Source organism: Gobio gobio (assembly GCF_949357685.1).
Source record: "Gobio gobio genome assembly, chromosome: 7".
NCBI classification, from domain to species: Eukaryota; Metazoa; Chordata; class Actinopteri; order Cypriniformes; family Gobionidae; genus Gobio; species Gobio gobio.
Window position 1 is genome coordinate 37,252,146 of NC_137103.1, and position 14,316 is coordinate 37,266,461.

General features: G+C 38.4%; 2 protein-coding genes across 4 annotated transcripts in view; one reads left to right on the forward strand and one right to left on the reverse strand.

Moving 5' to 3' along the window:
• The window catches only part of piga (phosphatidylinositol glycan anchor biosynthesis, class A), an 882,343-nt gene that overhangs the window by 130,231 nt on the left and 737,796 nt on the right, over positions 1–14,316 (reverse strand). The gene's annotated exons all lie outside the window — the stretch shown is intronic.
• The window catches only part of acp6 (acid phosphatase 6, lysophosphatidic), a 72,862-nt gene that overhangs the window by 56,974 nt on the left and 1,572 nt on the right, over positions 1–14,316 (forward strand). For all 3 annotated transcript variants that reach the window (XM_079822253.1, XM_079822255.1, XM_079822254.1), the window contains exons 7-10: positions 11,923–12,055; positions 12,144–12,244; positions 12,354–12,443; positions 12,678–12,843. In XM_079822253.1, coding sequence (XP_079678379.1) covers positions 11,923–12,055; positions 12,144–12,244; positions 12,354–12,443; positions 12,678–12,843 — 490 coding nt within the window. The remainder of the gene's footprint in view (positions 1–11,922; positions 12,056–12,143; positions 12,245–12,353; positions 12,444–12,677; positions 12,844–14,316) is intronic.

Sequence of the window (14,316 nt, forward strand, 5' to 3'; positions counted from 1 at the left end):
TGCATGCTTCTTCAGCATGTTATGTCACATATACATAACAATTTTCGTGAAGTTTTGAGTTTTCTTTTAGATTTTATAGGCTATTGAGTGTATTTTGCTACGCCCTTCTTCTAAATGACCCTGTTATGGCCATCCAAATGCAAAAGTTCAACTTTTTTTCAATAATTATTGATCTAGAGAGTCCAGAGAATTGTCCTAGACTGGTTTGATTCTGATCGGGAAAAAATCCAGGGACTAGTTCGCAAAAGTAGGTTTTAAACATAATTACAAATATTTAATGAACGATTTGATTGACAGCAATACTTCTAGAAGCAAAGTTGTTCAGCATGAGGAGACCTATCATATGATATGTATATTTGGTTGATGTGTTCAACACCACGTGATTACAGAGCCATAAAACTCGTTAGCGCCAACTAGTGGCCGATTTCTTTCAAAATTCTTACAGACCTCTAGGGTCATGAGTCAAAGACGCCCACCGAGTTTCATTCCGATCGGTCTCCGTTAACCTTGTCTTAGAGGTGCTCAAACTTCATTGGCCGATATCAGCCATGTTTTTTGAGATACGCCAATGTCCTCATAGACATATATGGTAACTTGGACCAAGACACTGCATACAAATTTTCAAGTCAATCGGACTAGCGGTCGGGTGGTTATAGCCATTTTCATGTTTTTTTCGTGTTATAGCGCCACCTAAAGCCCAATCATCGCGATTTTTTTATCGTGACCAAAAACTCAGCATATACACATGTGTACCAAGTTTGGTGAAGTTATCTCATGTACTTCCTAAGTTATAGCTTTTTTTAAATATTATGCTCCGCCCATTTAGATGTTTTGACGCCCCTTAGCAACCGTTAATCGAAATTTAAACTTTTTTTCGATAATTATTGATAATCAGACTCCAGAGAACATTTCTGCACTGGTTTGGTTCCGATCGGGCAAAAATCCAGGGACTAGTTCGCAAAGGTAGGTTTTGGACAAAATCCAAAATGGCGGGAAAATTTGCATACCGGAAATAAAAAACCTGCTATATTTTTTGTTCGGCTTGAGCCAAGGATTCCAATGATGTAAGACACTTGGATCTGGGACAAAGGGTTATTGAGATATAAGCAAAATAGTGCAGTTTTTTTGTTTTTTGCGCTATAGCGCCACCTATTGGCCAATCAGGCTCATATTTTGATAACCTCTCCTCGATTTTTGTACTACCCTGTGACCAAGTTTCAAGTCTCTAGCACTTACGGTTTGGGCTGCACGATGCGTTTTAGCGGAGAATAATAATAATAATAATAAAAATCAGTACAATTACAATAGGGTTTCAGCACTTCGTGCTTGAACCCCTAATAATAATAATAATAATAATAATAATAATAATAATAATAAAAATCAATACAATTACAATAGGGTTTCAGCACTTCGTGCTTGAACCCCTAATAAATATAGCTGCAAGCAGCAATACCGGGGCCAAGCGCAAAGAAGAAGACAAGACATGCCAAAATGGCTGGCAGTGTCAGATCAACTGGAGCAATGAGCAATTAATCACGTTTTAAGATGATTTTAAGCAAAAGGCTGAAAATGCATTGTAGTCTGAGTGTCAGACCAACTGCAACAATTAACAATTATACAGTTTAAGAAGATTAGGCAAAATGGCTGAAATATCATATATTGAGTCACTGATAATGTAAGTTAATGGTTTATCACTTTTGACCAATAGGTGGCACAGATACGAAATTGATGTGGTGTGGTCAGAATAAGGGAACAATGACACATGCAAAGTTTGATGCCAATATGTCAAAGCATTGCAGAGATACAGCCTCAAGAGTAATTTTGGCATAATGGCTCAACTTCGTCGCTGCGGTTTACAAAAACGGTTTCATCTATTGATGCAAAATCCCTAACTTTTTGTTGACACAGTCTGAAGATGATACGATTCGATTTTGGTGGAAATTGGACAAACGGTCTAGGATGAGTTTGAAAAAGTAGGTTTTGATCAAATAAGAACATTGAGGACAGGATGTTTGACCAAATATGGAAAAATGAGTATCTCTGTTCTCGGCATGAGCCAATGACTGTATTATGACCAGTTTCATTAAACTAGGCTAATTTAATCAAAAGTTATTAGCATGTTTGTAAATTTTGTTATAACCTCTGACCACAAGGTGGCACTGCCCCAAAACGTTTTGAGTACCTTCAAAGCATGGTGCGGAAGACATGATTTTTGGACAAACAGTTCAAAAGTTATAAGCAAAAATAGCCATTTTTTGTATCTCCGGACCAGTAGGTGGCACTGCGCCGAAACGCTGCATGTTGCTTCAGGTCATGCTTGTGATGACATATACCAAGATTGGTTTGAATACGATAAAGCGTTGTGGAGATATAGGCTTATGAGTGTTTTTGCAACCGCTACGCAAAATTTGTGTGCGCGTTTATCGAAAACGATTTGACAAATCAACTTGATTTGCAAGATTTTTTGTCAGCATGGTCTGAAGATGATCTGGTTCAATTTTCGTGCAAATCGGACAAACCGTCTAGGACGAGTTCGTAAAAGTAGGTTTTTTGGAAAATTAAAAATGGCGGGGAAATTATCATGACCGAAAATGACATCATAGGTTGCAATTGAATCGGCATGAGCCAATGACTCTATTATGACCAGTTTCAATATACTAGGCTAATTTAATCAAAAGTTATTAGCATTTTTGTCAAGTTTGTTATATCTTTTGACCACAAGGTGGCACTGCCCTAAAACTTTTTGAGTACCTTCAGGGCATAGCAAGGAAGTCACATACCGAGTTTAGTAACAATATACTAATGCATTTGTAAAATATAGCATTTTTTGACAAAATTCAAAATGGCCGAAAGCCAAAATGGCCGATATGGTAAAATTGAATATCAGACGACTCGGCATGCCGTCCTGAATGTAACGAGACCACTTTTATGATTTTTGGACAAACAGTTCAGAAGTTATAAGCAAAAATAGCAATTTTTCGTATCTCCGGACCAGTAGGTGGCGCTGCGCCGAAACGCTGTATGTTGCCTCAAGTCATGATTGTGATGACATGTACCAAGTTTGGTTTGAATACGATAAAGCGTTGCAGAGATATTGCCTTAAGAGTGTTTTTGCAACCGCTACGTAAAATTTGTTTGCGCGTTTATCGCAAATGATTTGACGAATCAACTTGATTTGCAAGATTTTTTGTCAGCATGGTCTGAAGATGATCTGGTTCAATTTTCGTGCAAATCGGATGAACCGTCTAGGACGAGTTCGTAAAAGTAGGTTTTTCGGAAAATTCAAAATGGCGGGAAAATTTTTATGACGGAAAATGACGTCATAGGGTGCAATCGAATCGTCTTGAGCCAAGGAATCAGAGGAAAAAAGAATTTTGTTTCTAGCCCTTATGGTTCAAAAGTTATTAGCATAAACATGAGTCAAATTTTGGACTGATGGTGGCGCTAGAGGGATTGAGTTTGAGACTCCAAATTTGCTACGGTGACAATTCAGACTGTCCTCTATTAGTGTGCCAAATTTCACAACTTTTTACCATACGGTTCTATGGGCTGCCATAGACTTCGTGGCGGAAGAAGAAGAAGAAGAAGAAGAAGAAGAAGAAGATGAATAATAATAATAAGAACGGGAACGGTTTCAATAGGTGCCTTCGCACCTTCGGTGCTTGGCCCCTAATTAAAGCTGCGAGCAGCGATGACGGGCCCAAGCCGGTGGCACCGCCACCCCGGTGGCATCAGTTTAACTGTGCACGGCAGGCAATAGGCATTTAAAATGGGAAAACATAAAAGGACTATGTCAAAGTCATCTGAATTCACCACATTAACTGCAGCAGTTGGTGCTGCTATGACCACAAACCACAACAGCCACATCTATGAGATCAATTAAATTTATATGAATTTCATGTCAGATTATGTCAAAGGTCAAATTGGAATGAGTTCAGAATACCATTCGAATGCTGATGTTGTTTTATTCTAACACTTCTCTTCATGTGTTTTTGAGCTACCTTAGCTACCATTTGTGCACCAATCTTATGCACCATAAAACATGCTTTAATTTCAATATGGGTGGTCCAATAAATTTTTTTTAATAAAAAATGTATAAATGGAGCCAAATCACAGAAACTGCAAAGATGATTTTAATATCAGTGTCAGGTAAGAGTAAGATGCGTGTCTATATTTTATGGAAGTTTATTATAAATAGCCACTTTTATAAAATCATGTGAAATTTATGTTTTAATACATTTATATTATATCAGTAAATAATTAATTTAAAGACATGTGCATCATACGTGATCTTGGCAAACACATCACATGACGTTTTTATTTCAAGTGATAGTTATTTGTGATAGCCTATATGAAAGGGTTAAATTATGATCAAGAGAGAAAGTCACACACACACACACACACACACACACACACACACACACACACACACACACACACACACACACACACACACACACACACACACACACACAAACTCACAGGGTGAGAGAGACACCCCCCTCCCCCCCCCACACACACGTGCGCGCACACACACACACCACACGTGCGCGCACACACTCAAACACACACACACACACACCCAGGGTGAGCCTGAGAGTGAGGGGGGAGGGGAAGGACTGAGAGAGATGCACTCTGCACATTGAACAAGGTTCACAAGATTTTAACAACAAAAAGAAATAAGATCTAAATGGTGGGAGAAAGTTTTTTTTATTTCACTCTCTGAAAAAAATATGTTGAATATATTTGAAATCAATATGTGTGGTCCAATATAAAAAATAAATAGAAAGTCACACACACACACACACACACACACACACACACACACACACACACACACACACACACACACACACACACACACACACACACACACACACACACACACACACACACACACAATGATAGAGGGAGAGTGAGGGGGGAGGGGAAGGACTGAGAGAAAGGCACACACACATACTCACAGGGTGAGAGAGAGACCCCCCCCCCCCTCCACACACACACACACACACACACACACACACACAGAGAGAGTGATAGAGAGGGGGAAGGGGAAAGACAGGCAGAGGGCATTCCATAGACTTAATGGTTTTTATACTGTACAAACTGTAAATTCTATCCCCCTACACTACCCCTAAGCCTACATATCGCACACACACACACACACACACACACACCACACACACACACACAACCCCTAAACCTACCATCACAGAAAACATTCTGCATTTTTACATTTTTATTAAAACATTGTTTAGTATGCTTTTAAAGCTATTTTGATTTACGGGGACACATGAAATGTCTTCATAAACCATGATTATGTTGTAATAAACACCCCTCCAACACACCCATTTCTGAGGCTTTGCCCATTTCCACTGACTGACATCTCTGATGTGTGTGTTGAGTTTCAAGCAATTTCAAGCATGCTAAGAGCCTCAAAAACAGCCAACAGATGATTAAACTTTGACACACTGCCATGGCAACAGTATGTAAAATATCAGGAACCCTTTCGTATGTCTACATCTGCCATGTTTTGTCATTTATACTGATGAAGTTTGAAGTAAATTGGGTGAAAACAAGACAGTGATTTAGCATTTTTTAAAGTGACACACTTCCTGCTGCCAGCTGGTGGACACACAAACACACACACACACACACACACACACACACACACACACACACACACACACACACGTTTGTTTTTGTGAAATGTGAGGACATTCCATAGGCGTAATGGTTTTTATACCGTACAAACCGTATTTTCTATCCCCTTACACTGCCCCTGCCCCTAAACCTACCCATCACACACACACACACACACACACACACACACACACACACACACACACACACACACACACACACACACACACACACACACACACACACACACACACTGCCCCTGCCCCTAAACCTAGCCCTCACAGGAGACTGTGCAGTTCACTTTCTGTGAAAAAAAAACTTGTTCTGTATGATTTATAAGCATTTTGAAAAGTGAGGACATGGGGAACGTCCTCATATTTCACCCTCTTTTTGTAATACCTATGTCATACCCATGTCATTATACACATTTGTGTCCTGATATTTAACAAAAACATGCCCACACACACACACACACACACACGGAGAGAGAGAGTTTCAAAAATAACAACACTGCTACCTTTTAGTGAGGGGAGGGCAGACAGAGAATAAATATTCAGAAGAAATATATTAAATAAAATAAATATATTGATCTGAAAAATAGTATGATTATTTTAAAGCTATTTGATTACATTTGAATAAAACATTGTTTTAGTATGTTTTTAAACACACACACATACACGTTGTAATACCAGTTTAATACCCATGTCATTATACAAATTTGTGTCCTCATAAATCACAAACAAGAGAGAGAGAGAGAGAGAAAGAAGTTTTTTTTTTATCCTGCTTCAAAACTAATACAATGCTGCCATCTTGTGTTCATTGAGGGGAGAGCAGCAGACACAGAGAATTTCTGTTCCCCTTTTTTGTCCTTATTTAATTCCTTGCCATGGAAACACCGTTTGAGATATCCAATATCCGTTCACATTTTAGCATCTTCAGTATCTTTGTTTCATGTTGACCGAGTTTTGTGGAGATTGAATAAATCGCCTACGAGGAGAACGTAAAAACTCAGACCCCGATTTAATCAAAAATTCACCTTCAAACCAAAATATCTGACTTCCTGTTGGTCGGAGCTAATGACTGTAAATTAGAAAGTTGTCCGGCTCGATGAGGTCAATATATATACTGAGTTTGGTGATTGTAGATGAAACGAAGCCCTTCACTTTTGTCAAAAGGTGGCGCTAGAGAGCCCCTCATCCCCACCCGTTTCTGAGGCTTTGTCCATGTGTACTGACTGATATCTCTGATGTGTGTGTTGAGTTTCAAGCAGTTTCAAGCAATTTCAAGCATGCTAAGAGCCTCAGAACAGCCAAAAGATTATTAAACTTTGACACGTTGCCATGGCAACAGTATTTGAAATTTCAGGAATCCATTTCATAAGTCTCTATCTGTCATGTTTTGTCATTATACTGATGAAGTTTGAAGTAAATCGGGTGAAAACAAGACAGTGATTTAGCATTTTTGAAAGTGACACACTTCCTGCTGCCAGTTGGTGGACACACACACACACACACACACACGTTTGTTTTTGTGAAATGTGAGGACATTCCATAGGCGTAATGGTTTTTATACCATACAAACCGTATTTTCTATCCCCTTACACTGCCCCTGCCCCTAAACCTACCCATCACACACACACACACACACACACACACACACACACACACACACACACACACTGCCCCTGTCCCTAAACCTAGCCCATCACAGGAGACTGTGCAGTTCACTTTCTGTGAAAAAAAACCTCATTCTGTGATTTATAAGCATTTTGAAAAGTGAGGACATGGGGAACGTCCTCATATTTCACCCTCTTTTTGTAATACCCATGTCATACCCATGTCATTATACACATTTGTGTCCTGATATTTAACAAAAACATGCCCCCACACACACACACACACACACACACACACACACGTTTGTTTTTGTGAAATGTGAGGACATTCCATAGGCGTAATGGTTTTTATACCGTACAAACCGTATTTTCTATCCCCTTACACTGCCCCTGCCCCTAAACCTAGCCCTCACAGGAGACTGTGCAGTTCACTTTCTGTGAAAAAAACTTGTTCTGTGTGATTTATAAGCATTTTGAAAAGTGAGGACATGGGGAACGTCCTCATATTTCACCCTCTTTTTGTAATACCTATGTCATACCCATGTCATTATACACATTTGTGTCCTGATATTTCACAAAAACATGCCACACACACACACACACACACACACACACACACACACACACACACACACACACACACACACACACACACACAGACACACAGACACACAAACCCCTTAAAGCTATTTCATTTATGGGACACAGGAAATATTCTCATAAACCATGTTTTCATTGTAATTTGTAGTATATTTTTAAAGCTACTTGGTTACATTTTAATAATACATTATTTAGTATGTTTTTAAAGATATTTTTATTATGTGGACACATGAAATGTCCTCATTAACCACTACGTTGTAATAACAGTGTAATACCCATGTCATTATACAAATTTTCGTCCCTAATAAATCACATAAACAAGCACACACACACACACACACACACACACACAGAGAGAGAGAGAGAGAGAGAGAGAGAGAGAGAGAAACAAGTTTTTTTTTTATCCTGCTTCAAAACTAAGACAATGCTGCCATCGTGTGTTCATTGAGGGAAGGGCAGCACACATTCCCCTTTTTTGTCCTTATTTAATCCCTCGGCATGGCAACACCGTTTGAGATATCCAAAATCCGTTCGCATTTTAACATCTTCCGTATCTTTGTTTCATGTTGACCGAGTTTGGTGGAGATTGAATAAATCGCCTACGAGGAGAACGTAAAAACTCAGAGCCTGAATTATACCAATATTCACGTTCAAACCAAAATATCTGACTTCCTGTTGGTCGAAGCTAATGACTGTAAATTAGAAAGTTGTCCGGCTCGATGAGGTCAATATATATACTGAGTTTGGTGATTGTAGATGAAACGACGCCCTTCACTTTTGTCAAAAGGTGGCGCTATAGAGCCCCTCATCCCCACCCGTTTCTGAGGCTTTGCCCATGTGTACTGACTAACATCTCTGATGTGTGTGTTAAGTTTCATGCAATTTCAAGCATGCTAAGAGTCTCAAAAACAGCCAAAGACATTATTAAACTTTGACACGTTGCCATGGCAACAGTATTGGAAATTTCAGAAATCCATTCATATGTCTATATCGGCCATGTTTTCACATTATACTGATGAAGTTTGAAGTCAATCGGGTCAAAATAAGACAGTGATTTAAAGCATTTTTTTAAAAAAGTGACACACTTCCTGCTGCCAGTTGGTGGCGCTATAACTTTGACTCACAAACGTCATATCCTTGCGATCGGCTTCCTACAACAAACACACAGCTGAAGTTTCATCCAAATCAGTCAATTACATTTTGTCCCCATAACGTAGGTGTTACCCATGAAATGATAACATTAATTTGGAAATTTTTTTTTTTTTTTTACTTTTATTCCTCTTGTGCAGAACTCACACAGTACACATTTGGTCGTTGTTATTGTAGTTTACTTTAGTTGAGTATTTGTGCACATTTATGTGTGTGCGTGTGTGGTCAAACTGCAAACACAAAACAATTCACAATTATTATCTAGTAATGTTCACATCACCAAATACGTTTCTAAAACATTGTAACATCAGCTTTGTGTACTAAGCATTAAACTTTGTTTAACTAAATGCAACATATTTTACAGGCAATACAAACTGTAAATGTCTAAAACAAAACAAATATATAACATTAGGCGTTTAGGCGCTAATCGCAAATAGCGATCTTCATAGTGATACACAAACCATCACAACACTTAAACAACATAACACTTCTCACCACGCTGGGAATATAATGTAAGATAATAGTTTTAGCTGGAATTGTTAAATGTTCAAATCTTCATTTGAGATCAACATGGCTTTCTCACTCAGTTCTCTAAGTTCAGTTTGTTTTTCCCTGCACGATCACATCACTTGCGCTCACCGGAACAACGTCCTTAAAGGGGCAGCACCCAACATCAGGGATTACCAGTCCCCCCCCCCCCCCCCCCCCCACACACACACACACACAAATCCCTGAAGAGATGGAATGTTTTTTTTTTTATCCTGTTTCAAAACTAACACAATGCTGCCATCTTGTGTTCATTGAGGGGAGGGCACACACAGGCACAATACATTATACAAATAAATATTTATAAAATATATATATATTCATCTGAAAAATAGTATAGTCTTTTAAAATTAATCTAAGTTCAATTGCCAAACATACAATCTTAATTTAATTGAAATCAAAATATTATTTTACAAGATATGAGACAATTTCTGTTCCCCTTTTTTTGTCCTTATTTAATCCCTCGCCATGGCAACACCGTTTGAGATATCCAATATTCGTTCGCATTTTAGCATCTTCCGTATCTTTGTTTCATGTTGACCGAGTTTGGTGGAGATTAAATAAATCGCCTACGAGGAGAACGTAAAAACTCAGACCATGAATTACATAAATATTCACCTTCAAACCAAAATATCTGACTTCCTGTTGGTCGGAGCTAATGACTGTAAATTAGAAAGTTGTCCGGCTCGAAGAGAACAATATATGTACCGAGTTTGGTGACTGAAGATAAAACTAACCCCCCCACTTTTGTCAAAAGGTGGCGCTAGAGAGCCCCTCATCCCCGCCCATTTCTGAGGCTTTGTCCATGTGTACTGACTGACATCTCTGATGTGTGTGTTGAGTTTCAAGCAGTTTCAAGCAATTTCAAGCATGCTAAGAGCCTCAGAACAGCCAAAAGATTATTAAACTTTGACACGTTGCCATGGCAACAGTATTTGAAATTTCAGGAATCCATTTCATACGTCTCTATCTGTCATGTTTTCACATTATACTGATGAAGTTTGAAATAAATCGGGTCAAAATAAGATGGTGATTCAAAGCATTTTTGAAAGTGACACACTTCCTGCTGCCAGTTGGTGGCGCTATAACTTTGACTCACAAAAGTCATATCCATGTGATCGGCTTCTTACAACAAACACACAGCTGAAGTTTCATCCAAACCAGTCAATGTTTGCACAAGTTATAACACACTTCCTGTTTCCCTTTTCTCGCCATAAATTCGTTGCTTCGCCACGGCCAAACCATTTGAGATATCAAAAATCCGCTCGCAATTTAGCATCCTGGATATGTTCTCTTCATGCTGACCGAGTTTGGCAATGATCGAAACAATGGCCTCGGAGGAGTATATTAAATTCCAGAGCATGCGTTTTCCGAACAACCCATAATAGCTCACTTCCTGTAGGGCTGACGCATAACTTAGAGCACGAAAGTTGTTCGGCCTGATGAGATCTATATGTGTACCGAGTTTCATACATGTACGTGCAAGTGTGTTTGATATATGGACCAAGTTTTCAGACCCCACTTTAGGGGGCGCTGTCGAGCCCCCCTGCCACGCCCGGGTACCAGCTTCAGCCCGGCTCTGATGGCCGCGCATTCCGACGCCCGTGCGAAGTTTCAAGAGTTTTCGAGCATGTTAAGTGCCCCAAAAGTACCCGAGAAGTCGAAAAAAAAAATAAAAAAAACAAAGAATAATCTGAGGAAGAACAATAGGGCTCTGCGCCCTTTCAGGGCTTGGGCCCTAATAATAACAACAAAATACATTTAAATAAATAAAAAAATCAAATTCCAAGAATTGGAAGAAGTTCTTAATCCTAAATGTTCATAAATAAATAAATAATTAAAGAAACATAAACAAGGTTAAATTATATTTAATATAATGGTTAAATACACTATTGTCCAGAAGTTTGGGGTTGGTACTGTTTTTTTTTTTCGTCATATTTTTGAAGTATCATGTCAAAAATACAGTATAACAATAATGTGAAATATTATTACAATTTAAAATAACTTTTTTAAAAACCCTTTGATGACAGCTGAATTTTCAGTATCATCACTCCAGACTTCAGTGTCACATGACCCTTCAGAAATCATTCTAATATTCTGATTTGCTGCTCAAAAAACATTAGTTGTGCTTTATATTTTTTTGTGGAAACTGACGCATTATTTTCAGGATTCATTGATGCATAGAGTTCAATAGAAAAGCATTTATTTGAAATACAAGTCGTTTGTAAAATGATGTCTTTACTGTCATGCTAGCTAAATAATGATATTTGTTTATTTAAAAAGAAAGGAAAAAAACTACTAGTAGTGTAAATGCCCAATAATGGTCTAACATCATGTGTCTGTGATTGACTGCTGTGCATCAAATGTAGTCATCGTTGGGCAGAATCCTCCATGCTTCCTGACATTGCTGCAGACCTCCAGAGCATCCAGAGCTCCTTGGGTGTTGGTCCTCATCAACATCTCGACTTCATCCTCATTAGAGATGACATGGTGGCCAGAGAGGTAAAGTGCCCCCTGCTGATACATTCTACAGATGCATCTGCGTTGGCTTCGTTTCTCAAATACAGTATTGTTATATTATTGATCCTAGACCCATGGCCTGCCATTTCCTGCAGCTCTGGAGCCCTGGAAGAGTATCGTAGAGCAGAGAGCAGTGGATATGATCTTTCACATCTATGATCCCAGTAAGAGGTGAGGGGCCAATGAATCCTGCTATAGATTCTTGAGAAGAGAATGTATGAAGAAGTTGCTTATGGTTTAAGGTCTCTGTAAATGTTTATTTGCTTTGGTTTGTCCTCAGGCAGAATTTACAGCTGTGCGTGGGTCCGTTTTTCCACCTACTTCTATCCAACATTGAGGACAAAATTCAAGGCACAACTTCTAAAGACAGGTGTCTTCATGTTGACCAGCTTATCTATTGTTTTATCACTTGACGACTTTGAATGTTTTGGTTTAAAAAAAACAAAATATGCTTGTGCCCAAAAATTAACTTTCTCACTACCTGCTATTTCCAGACAGTAAATGCCAGTTACACAACTTGAGAGGTGCTGCCTCACAGTGGTCAAACTCCGAGATAACACGTCTTGAAAACATGATCTTTAAAGTGCGTTTTTTGTTGTTACAGAAAGTTGTTCCTGTACTCTTTGCATGACACCACACTGATGCCATGTCTCATGGCTTTGGGGATTTTTGACATGAAATGGCCACCATATGCAGCTGACATCACACTGGAGCTGTACCAGCACCGTCAAACTAACCAGCACTATGTTAAACTATCTTACATTGGCCAGGTAAGACCATTCACTCAGTAATCAGGAGGTAAAATGCTTAAAATATGTGCACTACATTTCAAAAGCTTGGGGTTGGTATGATTTTCTTTTTAAATGTTTTGAAAGAAGTCTCTTATGCTCACCAAAGCTGTATTCATTTGATCAAGAATACAGTAAAAACAGCAATATTGTCAAGCATTATTACAATTTAAAGTAAATGTTTTCTCTTTTAATATCTTTAAAATATAGCTTCAATTAAAATATATAATTTATTCCTGTGATGGCAAAGTGGAATTTTCACCAACCATTACTCTTCTTCAGTGTCACATGATCCTGGTGATTTGGTGCATTTATTTCTTATCAATGTTGAAAACATTTTTGAGGAAACTGAGATACATTTTCAAGGACTCTAGGAAGAACAGCATTTATTTTAACTAGAAATCTTTTGTAACATTGTAAATATCATTCTCTTTTGATCAATTTAACAAGTCCTTCCTAAACAAAAGTATATTTTTTTCTTTAAAAACAAGCAAAAACATTTGAATAGTATTGTAACTAAATTACTAAAAACGTTTTGAGGCTTACAACATCAGTCACTTCTTCTGACGTCACTGAACATTAGCAAGAACTTGTTGCTTGTCAATAAAGGGATAGTCCACCCAAAAATGAAAATTCTGTCATTAATTACTCACCCTCATGTCGTTCCAAACCTGCAAGACATTCGGAACACAAATTAAGATATTTTTGATGAAACCTGAGTGCTCTCTGACCCCTCCATAGACATCTATTTAATTACCATTTTCAAGGCTCAGAAAGGTAGTATAAACATAGTTAGAATAATTTTTTTTTATAAAGTTAAAAAGTCCATGTGACTACAGTGGTTCAACTTTAATTTTATGAAGCAACAAGTATACATTTTGTGTGCAAAAAAAACAAAACTATTTTATTCAACAATTTCTTCTCGTCTGTGCCAGTCTCCTATGCTGTTTATGTTGTAAATACAGTGGAAGTCGTTCATGTGAGTACCACGACATATGCGTGTGCTGCTGGCGCAGGAGCTAGCCAATGGTGAGCCGCCGTTCTGCCGTAGAACCCAGAAGCGCTGCACTTGTATTTACAACATAAACTGCGTAGGAGACCGGCACAGACGAGAAGAAATTGTTTTTGTTTTTTTGCGCAAACTATTCTCATCGCTTCATAACATTAAAGGGTTAGTTCACCCAAAAATGAAAATTATGTCATTAATTACTCACCCTCATGTCATTCGACACCCGTAAGACCTCCGTTCGTCTTCGGAACACAAATGAAGATATTTTTGTTGAAAGCTGATGGCTGAGAAAGGCTTCAGATAGGCCTCCATTGGCATTCAGTACATTTACACTCACAAGACCCATAAAAGGCAGTTAAAACAACGTAAAAAAAAATCCATCTCACCACAGTGACTCTACAATGATTTTACGATGCGACGACAATAGTTTTTGTGCGCAAAAAAAA